Here is an 11,621-nt window from a genome sequence, read left to right as displayed (position 1 = left end):
ACAATAACGTGTAGATTAGGTATAAAATATACATATGTAAATCTTTGAAACTTAAAAGATTTAGGGCCTGTTTCACCACTTCCTGATAAATGCTGGATAGGCTGACTAGGCTTAACTTGACAGATAGAGTATGGAGAATCTGTCAAAAAAGTTATGTATAGCCTATACGACACTTTATCAGGAAATGGTGAAACAGAGCCTTACAGTAGTGAGTAAAACACAAAGTTATCATAAATCTTATTTATTGTTATCAGTGCCGTACAAATAAATATACAATTTCAAATAAAACATCCCACTGGCGTATAAAAGTAGGAATATGCGAACGGTAGAAAATCGCCGTACTTGGCTTTAAGTAGGAGACGTTACGAGATAATTTATTTACGTCGTGTCAATGAAACACAGAGAATTTCGTCATACAGAGTACAGACAGCTGCGACGAAACGTTTGGCACAAAGTAAATAAATATACAGATATTTTCTACTCCGTGATCTTTTTTACTATTTTTTTAGGAATTATTCGATATTCCAACAATAAAACGCAAGAGGTGACAGCATTGCAGACGCATTATCAATTTCACGTCCGCGACTGTGAGTTCACTTTCGCAAAAAACACGCACATCCACGACAAACAATATGCCGCGTCCATTATAAAACATACGCGATCACAATGAAACATTGACGCGTCCGCAATAAGGGTCAATTCAGACCGCAACGCGTAGATGCATTTCTAAATGTGTATTGAATTGACAGATTTGCATGTTGTCTCACGCAATTGAAGTTATCAAATCCATATAAATTTAGAAATGCATTCTACGCGTCGCGTTGCTTTCTGAATTAACCATTACGCGATCACGATGAAACATTGACGCGTCCACAATGAATCGACACTTGCGATCAATCGCCGCGTCCGCCAACGACGCGTCTATTCTACTTGAGGCGCTGCAGCACAGTGGTATTCAGTAGATTAGCCGACGCCAGCGTAGCGGTCTGATCCGCCAGCTCCACACTGGGGAAGGCGGTGAGCAGCACAAACGGCCGCAGCTGGTAGAGCGGTTCGGCACGCGACACGAACGCGTGCAGATCGCCGACGGTGTGCGTGTGGTTGAACCGACCCGTCAGGCGGCTGCCGTCAGCTAGCCGGAACTGAAATTACAGGACATCTGGTTATTAAGTTCGAGTATCTCGTAGGGCTTGTAACTTATCTGGAGTTGAACTTCGGGTTACTGAATTGACAGATTTCAATTGCGTGAGACGTCTTGCAAATTTGTCAAATCTATACAAAATATAGAAATGCATCTACGCGTCGCAGTCTGAATTGACCCTTAGAAGTTAAAGCCTAAGTTTATAATCTACTTACTAAATTTTACTAAATTTTAATTTTATATTGTAACAATATGGCGCCTGACAGCAATATATACCTGCACGTTAGTAGTGGGGTGTGCGTCGTCGACGGCGAGCGCGTCCTGCGCGGCGCGGAGGTTGGCCTCGCGGTCCTGCACGCCCGCCGCGACCGGCACCGTCGCGCCCACTGTCGCCGGCGTTGGGCTGCAATAGCGATACTCTTGTTGCTATATCTTAGAACCTCAGAGAACTAACGCTATTTTCATACAAAAATGTCATTTTGACAGTTCTCCAATTTACCAGTATTCATTTCAAGCCTTGGTGCAGTATATATGTTTCAAATTGTAATTTTCCATCTTTTCAGTAAAAGATGGCCCCGTGCGAGTTTCTTACGCCGGTTCTTCTCGCCGCGCGCCGGGTTAGTTCCCGAGCCGGTGGTAGGCACCGTAGTATCGACGTTCGGAAATGTTTTTGTAAAAAATTACTCTGAATAAAAAATATTTTGATCTGATTTGATTTAAATATTATAAAACAGCGGAAGTCTGTTATAGTTACTAATATTCACATAGGCTGGCCGAAACCGCACGTTTTCCGTATTCGATTTCCGAATTCGTTTGTTCCGAATTCTAAATGTATATTATAAAGGTATTATTATTATTTTACTGCTGATTCCATGCATTCGGATTTCTGAATACGGAAATCGAATTCGGAAATCGTATGCGGAAAACGTGTGTATTCGGCCAGCCATACACAGCATAAACTATTAAATCATTTATTGCTGTCTTTGAAACATATTATGTCACTCATCAAACAGTAAAAAAGTGTACATCCTTTTTGTAAGACCCCCTAAATTGGATCACTAACTTTGCTTGGCTAGATGACGTTATTTCTTCATCTAAACCATCCATAACCATCCTCATGTTATCGTTCTACTAACGCGCAGCGCAAAGCAATTCTAGTTCCAATTTTCCAATTTTCTTCAAAATTCCAATAAGTAATCTGTCTGGAAATAGTTTCTAGCGATAAGATCCCCTTGTTCGCACCATTTCATTCGTTCGTATATTATAATTTTATTTTTTTTATTAGGGCCCTTTCACCCGACGTTTTTTTGCGCTTGTTTGTATCGATAGAAACGCAAGTTGAACGCTCAGCATACGCAAGGAAGCCGACACGTTTTAAATTTTATATCTGCCAAAACGCGATGAAAACGCGCAGAAGACGAGCGGATCAAAAACGCGCGTCGTCAGTGCGCAAAAAATACGTCGTGTGGAAAGGCCCTTACCTGCCGAGCATGTGTCCCTTGCCGCTGAAGGGCTGGTGTCTGGCGGAGGCGGGCGCGGGGCAGTCCGCGTGCCGGTGGTCCTCCAGACTCAGCCGCACCTCGCCGCCCGCGCTCGACAGCTCCGCCGGGATCACGCTGGAAGATACAATGCCATAATTATATAATAATATATTATGCTGGTAATGGAAATATAATATGCATAATCCGGAAATAAAATACTATACAGGCCACGTGAAACTCTTGTATCACCAGGCAATAGACACATGGGTAAAATTTTCACCTATAAAGTAAGGAAACCAATAACGTGTTATTCTAAACGTCTGCCAATAAGAGCCTGTCTGATCAGTGTGTGCGCCTCGTTTACATCTCGTCCAACTAAGGAGAGCTAAAAATCGTACATTGCAGCGACGGGACAGATGTGGACTGTACGAAAACGAGGATAACAGTAACTACGGGCCTTATCACACTGGCGACTAGCGAGCGATTTGAAAGCGACGCGACTGCGCAGCGCACACGCCGCAATGACGCCTCGATTGCGCGGCGTGCATGTAGTTTGCCTTCGGCGTTTTGGACATTCAGCAGCAAAATAGATTCTGACGTCACTCCCTAGACGAGTCTACTATATATAATAACTAGCGACCCGCCCCGGCTTCGCACGGGTATAAAATATTTTTATACCCGGGTATAATAAATGATTAAAATCGATTCAGTAGTTTTTAATCTATACTAATAAATAATAATATAAAGAGGTAAACTTTGTTTGTTCACTCATAGATCTACTACTACTCGACTAAGAGCTGACGACCAAATCAGTCATGTAGCTTCAGCTGTGTTAAAACTCCGTTAGCTACTTCCCTGAACAACCTTTTCTGATAATCTGCGTGCTGGCCGGCCGTGGGCGGTGGGTGTGGGAGTAGTGTGGTGGGGAAAAAAAGAAAAAAAATGTAGGTTCAGCTGAATCAAAACTCCGTTAGCTACTTCCCTGAACAACCCTCTCTGATAATCTGCGTGCTGGCAGGCCGTGGGCGGTGGGTGTGGGAGTCGTGGGGTGGGTAAAAATGAAAAAAAAAACATATGTTCAGCAATTTTGATTTTTTTCGTCTGTCCGTCGGTCCGTCTGTCTGTCTGTATGACTCCAGGCTATATTTCAAGGACCGCTATGGATAGACATCTGAAATTTTCACAGATTATGTGTGTCTATTGCCGCTATGACAACAAATACTAAAAACAAAATAAAATTAATATCTAAGGGGGGCTCCCATATAATAAACGTGATTTTTTGGCCTTTTTTGCTCGTAATCAATAATGGTAACAGCTAGGTACTTAAATTTTTTACAAAATCCTTAATTATATTTGTATTTTAATAATTAATAACAAAATTAAATAAAGTGAATATTTAAGGGGGGTTCCCATCCAAATAACACAATTTTGTCTACTTTCGGTCTATACCAGTACGGAACCCTTCCTGCGTGGGTCCGTCTCGCACTTGGCCGATTATTCATTATTATCCAAGTGAAAAAAAATTAATTTACATTTATCATCGCAAACACTATTAAGTCGCTGAAACTACTTTTTTTTTTTCAATTTTTTCCCCTACTACACCCACACCCACCGCCCACAGCCTGCCAGCACGCAGTTTATCAGGAAGGGTTGTTCAGGGAAGTAGCTAACGGAGTTTTAATACAGCTAAACCTACACTTTTTTTTATTTTTTCCCCACCGCACTACTCCCACACCCACCGCCCACGGCCTGCCAGCACGCAGATTATTATCATGAAGGGTTGTTCAGGGAAGTAGCTAACGAAGTTTTAATTAAGCTGAACCTACATTTTTTTTCTTTTTTTTCCCCACCGCACTACTCCCACATCCACTGCCCACGGCCTGCCAGCACGCAGATTATCAGTAAGGGTTGTTCAGGGAAGTAGCTAACGGAGTTTTGATTCATCTGAACCTACTTTTTTTTCCCACAACACTACTCCAACACCCACCGCCCACGGCCGGCCAACACGCAGATTATCAGCAAGGGTTGTTTAGGGAAGTAGCTAACGGAGTTTTAACACAGCTGAAGCTACACGACTGATTTGGTCGTCAGCTCTCCGTCGATACTACTGATAGATATATTACTACTCAATAGTCAATACTCATAGATCTAAACTCCCGCGAGCGCACCGCCTTGGTAGCGCCCACTTCGAAACGGGCGTAAATCGCAATATTTTAATTTCGCCATAACTCCTAAACCAAACGTCCAATTTTAATCATTCAAAGACCAAATATTGTCTGCATAAACTGCACTTAGAGATGAAATAATTTATTTTGATAAGGATTATTAGCATTTTTTTTTATGAAATAAGGGGGCAAACGAGCAAACGGGTCACCTGATGGAAAGCAACTTCCGTTGCCCATGGACACTCACAGCATCAGCTGCAGGTGCGTTGCCGGCCTTTTAAGAGGGAATAGGGTAATAGGGGAGGTTAGGGAAGGGAAGGGAATAGGGGAGGGTAGGGAAGGGAATAGGGTAGGGGATTGGGCCTCCGGTAAACTCACTCACTCGGCGAAACACAGCGCAAGCGCTGTTTCACGCCGGTTTTCTGTGAGAACGTGGTATTTCTCCGGTCGAGCCGGCCCATTCGTGCCGAAGCATGGCTCTCCCACGTAAAAAAAATAAATCTAGATTTTTAAATAAAAAAATGGTTGTTGTGCCTCACTCGACATAGATAGGTATAGTGTGTCGCGGACATTTTTGTAGATATTTATAAGATCTACATTTACCTAGAACATTGTATGGTTCTAACTTTTATAGATTAGGCAGCGTACGCAAAATTAGAATATTTTCTGGTTGTTTCCGAAAAACTGAAATATCTTACGGAACCCTATATTTTCCAAAATGAAAAGTAGCCTATGTTACTCGTAAATAATGTAGCTTTCGAATGGTGAAAGAATTTTAAAATCGGTCCAGTAGTTTTTGAGCCTATTCATTACAATTAAACAAACAAACAAACAAACAAAGTTTACCTCTTTATAATATTAGTATAGATAATCTGTGTAGACGAGTGCACAAAATGGCGTCCACGCCACGCCGCGACGACGCTGCGCAGTCGCGTCGCTTTCAAATCGCTCGCTAATCGCCAGTGTGATAAGGCACTAACGGCCGTTCCCAATATTTGATCTATCTCTGGTTTTGCCCTACTAGAGATAGGAATAGCTCACAATTGACATAAAATATATGTCTCTAATGTCTAATGTGAGTTATTCCTATCTCTAGTAGGGCAAAACCAGAGATAGATCAAATATTGGGAATGGCCGTAAGTGATACACCATGTGAAGCGACAACTATAATGTTCAGAGATAGACTGCCGTAAGTACATCAAAAAATATAAATTGTCAATACCATAAACCTATAATACGACAGTATATATGTCTATGGTCAATACCAAAAAATGTGACATAGAAAAGATAGTAAAATTCAAAAACAGTAAGCTCTGGTCTGTCCAGCCCTTCCCCTTCTATTTTTAACGAGTAATTTTATTGCTAGATATCGCCGCAACTTCGTTGCGCTAAATATTTTAGTCGCGCTAAATCAGATAGACACGCTTTTGTGTAATATTCGCACATTCAAAATTAACAAATTTTAACTGTAATATGAATCTTAAAATCTCCTTATGATTACCCATCATTTGACCATAAATCAATAAAATATTTTATTCTTAATTAAACAATTAAGAATAAAATATTTTTAATTGTTTATGAATTGATTATAGTAAGATTGATGATGATTGATAAGGAACACTAGCTAGTTGACCGAGCTTTGCTCGGTATTCGTTAAAACACGAATAAAATGACATTTTCTAAAAATGATTCCTAGCTAGATCGATTTATCGCCCCCGAAACCCCCTATATACTAAATTTCATGAAAATCGTTGGAAAATGAAAATCGTTAAAGAATAATAACTTACCCTCTCCTAATACAGCTGAGGAACTCGGCGTTCTCCGGCGGGTCGTTGTACAGCCGCAGCGGCCCGCCGTCCACGGTGAACCCCTCGCGGTACAGACGCAGCCGCACCGACCGCGGACCAGACTGCACAACAATTTAAAATAACTTGTAATTGTTATTATCATATCCACTCTAGTATTAATCATCCATTGCACATTAGTATTAGTACAATCATATAACTATGAAAGATTCGAATGGCAAAAATGAAGGACAGATGGACATATAGCCAATACATACGTCTAGATTGCATAGATCGCGTTGGAGCGAGTCCAGCCAGCCACAAACATGTATGTAGCTCTAGTTTGCATATAGCATGTACTAATTCGCTTATAGGATAATGTCAATACGTGAATTGTGGAATCGTGCATATAATGCCTAAATTGACGACCTCTGTGGCTCAGTTGGTGGGCTGTTGGCAGCTCAAGCCGGGGGTCGCGGATTCGAATCCCACCGACGGAACAAAAAGTTTTCAAAGTTCCTGGGTCATGACTGTGTATTAAGTATGTGTATTATTATAATAAAAATCTTAAATATATGTATAGTATAAAAGTATTAAATATATTTCCGTTGTCTGGTACACATAACACAAGTCCTTCAGGTCCTTAGCACAGGGTCAGACTGACGTGGTGTGAAGTGTCCATAGATATTATATTATTATTAATACCTCATCTGGATATAATGAACATTGTTTATATTTTTTATTAATCGACATTTCAACAACTACCATACCTGTGTCTGTGCATTTGTTGGTTCATTTACAGGCTCATGATCATCATCTGTCTGACCTGAAAATAATAATTATAATTTATAATATACTCTACAAGAAAAAACTCCTTTGCTTTACTTCCATATGTGTACTGTTATATTTGTTTCATGTGTTTAATAAAATATAATGTACAGTAGAACTCCAATTATCCGAATTAATGGGGACCGGGGCCCATTCGGATAATCAAATATTCGGATAATCGGATTTAAAAAAAAAATGCCATTGGAGAGAATAAAAGCTACGTTTTGATATTTCACTATTTTTTATTGAATTAAATGAAAGAAACATGAAATTTTCACATGTTTTAAATATAAATAAAATGTACTTATGTACAAGTTTAGAAATAAAAATCATTGTTTTTTAAACATCTCCGTTAATGTAAGCTGTTTTGCGGTCATCAACCGTTTTCGGGCAGCCAGGTCACGCATTCGCTTGACGGTGAGCAGTTGCAAGTGGTCACACTCGGGCTGACGCGTGATTCGGATAATCGGCGATCCGGATAGTCAGAGTTCGGATAATTGGAGTTCTACTGTATATAATTGAAGATATAGAGTGACTAATCGGTATCCAAAAAATGGCAAAATGACAAGACGATAGAATTAGAGTCATTTTTAATATAAAAGTACCTTTATAAGTCAAAAACTGTACCTAATCTATATCCAACTCCACTAAATGCACCTCCTCCCCTTCCACCACGGCTAGTTGAAGATGGCTCCTCATCAAACACAACAGCTCCTCGCCTGTAAAATAATAGTAACTTTACAGGCTGTGACCAAGTATGTATGTATGATGCATGATAGAGATTAAAATATTGATTTAATTTTAATTTGATTTGATTTTTATGGTTGAAAAAATAGGTGATATAAAACAAATTGTATCTAAACAGCTAGATAATGATGAATACTATTACTTACTCTTTAACACTCTTAAACATTTCTGTCACAATGTCTTTAGGCCCTTTACTTGGCCCTAAAATCTGTTGGCCAGAGCGTTCTGAACCTCCTGCGTAAAATGCTTGACCTAAAAACATAAACATGAAATAAGATAAACTTGTAGTATATTTTTAATTAAACAAAACATAAGAATTGCCAGTTTCATATTGTTGCATTTGTAATATTTTATATTAGTATGGATTCATACCTTCTTCATCTTCACTGGAACTGTCCTGCAACTCATTCAATGTTACAAACTTGGACTTTGTTTTCTTTTTGTCTTTTTTCTGCGGCTGTGCTGGTGAAGTGGGTGGAGAGTCCATGTCACTGTCCGATAAGGGAGCAGCTACCACGGGCTCGTTACCGCCTGCTTCCTCCACATTTATACCACCATTCTCGTAGAAACTTGAAAGGGCAACCTGTCAACAGAACCCACAATTCAAAAAGTTCAAGTTCATGTTAATTTCAAAGAAATCAAAGAGACGAAACTGAATGTATAACCAACAGTTTTCTCATGTTGTTTACAAGGATAAAGTTGACTGTTAAGCCCTATATATCCGTTTGGAATAAATGATTAATTTATCTATGTATGAATTTATCTAGTGAGAGGGCACTCACCTCCAGTTGCCAATTTGAAGAATCTAAAAAGAACTTGCTGCGGTTCTCATCTGCACCGGTAACTTCACAAAATTGACGTAAAGTTTCTTCTTTGTTAGAAGACATCTCGATTTGGTTTTGTAGTACACTCTCACAAAAGCCACAATATAACACAATTCACTTGTAAAACACAGTTAGCTACCGTAGAAAAATTTATAAAACACAAAAATATAGGTAATAATCGAATTTATCAAGTCATTGAATGACACCTGACATTTGACAAGAAATGACATTTATGAAATCGGTGTTGCTACCAACTAAAAATCGTGAGAAATAGGGAGATTGCTACCAACTAAAAATCGGGAGAAATAGGGAAATTGCTGCCTAACGGCGGTTCCCAATATTTGGTCTATCTCTGGTTTGGCCCTACTAGAGATAGGAATAGCTCACATTAGACATTAGAGACATATATTTTATGTCAATTGTGAGCTTTTCCTATCTCTAGTAGGGCAAAACCAGAGATAGATCAAATATTGGGAACGGCCGTAAATAAATCAAATTATAACACGTGTTAAAGTTATTAATCATTAGCCTCCTTCTTGCAGCTTAGACAATAGGTGTATTTTGCATCTTTAATATTACTGCTTGCCTGTAACCACCCAGCAAACTCCGGGCGTGTTTCCCACTCTTTTTTTTTATTTTTGTAGTATATCTTTTTCTTTTTGTTTCGAACGTACCACTACTAGTGGTTGGAAAATCACTGTCTGGGTCTGAACTAGACATTTGATTTGCGTTAATACAATATGGGAAGTTGCGTATCGGACGAATGATTAGAAAATGAAAAATTGAAAAATGAAAATTGAAAATTTGAATCCTGTCGCATTCATATCGACGTATTTAAAAAATATATTCCCCTACAATAATATTCAACTTTAGTGAGTATGAATTACAGCCTAAATTTCCTTGTTTATTGAAAGGCCAATCTAATGCCTTGCCCCTTGAGGAATAACCCTAACTTGGTGAATAAAATAATAATAATAAAAATGTTAAATTTGGTGTTACAAACTACAAAATGAATGTCTTCAATGCATTTCGTTGTTCATCCTTTACCTGGGACAGAGGATCAACTCATAGATAGGTGAGCAGCCCATTATTCTTTCTATCTGACTCCATTACGTATTTCTTTGTTAAATATATTTTTGCAAAATTATCGAAGTAAATTTCGATGCGATAACTTTTTGAGGAATAAAGGTAGTCTTAAATTATTGGCTAAGGCTTGTCACAAAGTATTTTTGTTCTTGATTTTATATTTGTATAATTTCTCGTATAATTTTTAGAAGACTACACAGATTTCGTCATGTTACTATAACTTTCCTGGTTCCAAAAATATGTATTTAAGTTTAATGTTCTAAGATTGAGTAAATCGGGAGATTATACCCTAAAATCGTTTTATCGGTATTTGTTTGCCAAAATCGGGAGATCTACCGATAAATCGGTACCTTTTACAACACTGGTGCTGACAGCTGACTTTTTTTCGTTATACAGCATTATTACAGCTTCCGAGCTAAAACACACAAAGAACCATAGAACCCTGAATAGGGGTGTTAGGGCTATAGCCTATAGGTCAGGGCTTCATAACGTAATCGGATACCCGCAAAAATATCGTTACGTACCGGTATTTTCATAAATGGTAGCCAGATAACGGTATTTTTTATCGATATTTAGTAACATAACCAAAAAATATCGTTATAAAAATACTTATAAATATAACGATATTTTCTGGTATCAGGTATGCGGTATGCGTCGTGCATCAAATCTCACTCGCAGCCCATCTTCCGACTTCCGAGCACCAGTTTTTTTTGCAAGATTTGTGCTTACCTACTTTTAGAAGTTTAATGCATAAAAAAATAATAAAAATAATAGTTATTGTTGCACAATGCTGTTTTGATCTAAGGGGTACCGGGTTTTTTTTTTATAAAAGCTTTTGACACCAATTTTGTTGACATCGCGCTATAAACTGAAGTCCACGCGGACGAAGTCGCGGGCAACAGCTAGTGTGTTGATATTTTTAACTACAGTCTACCACAAACTATAATATAGAATGCTAACGCATCAGTCTACAAAATATATATGTATTAAACTTCTTTTGTGTTTTATGTCTTCGTATTTATTACTAGAATTCTAGTAATAAATACTAAGACATACAAATAATTATCCATATTTTGCCCATCCCCCGCATTCGCCACAATTAAAACAAGTAAATAAATACGGACATAGGTACCTTACATAATTTTCTGCATTCATTGACTAAACAAATTGCATTTTTTAGTAACTGAGTGAGATTTGGTGCACGACGCATACCGCATACCTGATACCAGAAAATATCGTTATATATATTATTTTGCCGGTATTTTTATAACAATATTTTTTTGTTATGTTACTAGATATCGATAAAAAATACCGTTATCTGGCTACCATTATGAAAATAACGGTACGTAACGATATTTTTTCGGGTATTCGATAACGTTATGAAGCCCTGCTGCTTTAGGTATTATGCGATAAAATATCACGATGTGACGATTCTCGTTGCACTCCGTTTAGATTCAATTTCAAGCCAATAAATATTTTTAGAAAAAAAGTGTCTGTTACGTCAACTGTCAAAAAATGACAGCTGTCCAGTGTCTTGTCAGTTGTCAAATATCACTTTAAAGTTT

General features: G+C 38.5%; 1 protein-coding gene across 1 annotated transcript; it reads right to left on the bottom strand.

Annotated features, from left to right (window-relative positions):
• Window positions 1-235: 235 nt before the first annotated feature.
• On the bottom strand, window positions 236-9,162 carry LOC121727664 (NSFL1 cofactor p47). Its single transcript, XM_042115626.1, has 10 exons — window positions 8,929-9,162; window positions 8,519-8,729; window positions 8,293-8,398; window positions 8,027-8,118; window positions 7,342-7,397; window positions 6,575-6,696; window positions 2,623-2,757; window positions 1,418-1,544; window positions 892-1,142; window positions 236-687 (listed from the first exon to the last, which is right to left on the bottom strand). Exons 1-9 carry the CDS (start codon window positions 9,031-9,033, stop codon window positions 927-929), a joined length of 1,170 nt encoding a protein of 389 aa, XP_041971560.1. The 5' UTR covers window positions 9,034-9,162; the 3' UTR covers window positions 236-687; window positions 892-926.
• Between the last annotated feature and the right edge of the window lie 2,459 nt (window positions 9,163-11,621).

The sequence above is a fragment of the Aricia agestis genome, chromosome 6 (assembly GCF_905147365.1).
Source record: "Aricia agestis chromosome 6, ilAriAges1.1, whole genome shotgun sequence".
Classification (NCBI taxonomy): domain Eukaryota; kingdom Metazoa; phylum Arthropoda; class Insecta; order Lepidoptera; family Lycaenidae; genus Aricia; species Aricia agestis.
This window is presented reverse-complemented; position numbering and strand designations above follow the sequence as displayed.

What these genes read in the sequence shown, in the direction of transcription:
- LOC121727664 (XM_042115626.1), bottom strand. Translation starts at nt 9,033, where the DNA reads ATGTCTTCTAACAAAGAAGAAACTTTACGTCAATTTTGTGAAGTTACC. An exon ending in CTCAGCTGTATTAGGAGAGG is followed by an intron (nt 2,758 to 6,574) that starts GTAAGTTATTAT and finishes TGTATCTTCCAG; the next exon opens with CGTGATCCCGGCGGAGCTGT. An exon ending in AAGGGACACATGCTCGGCAG is followed by an intron (nt 1,545 to 2,622) that starts GTAAGGGCCTTT and finishes TCGCTATTGCAG; the next exon opens with CCCAACGCCGGCGACAGTGG.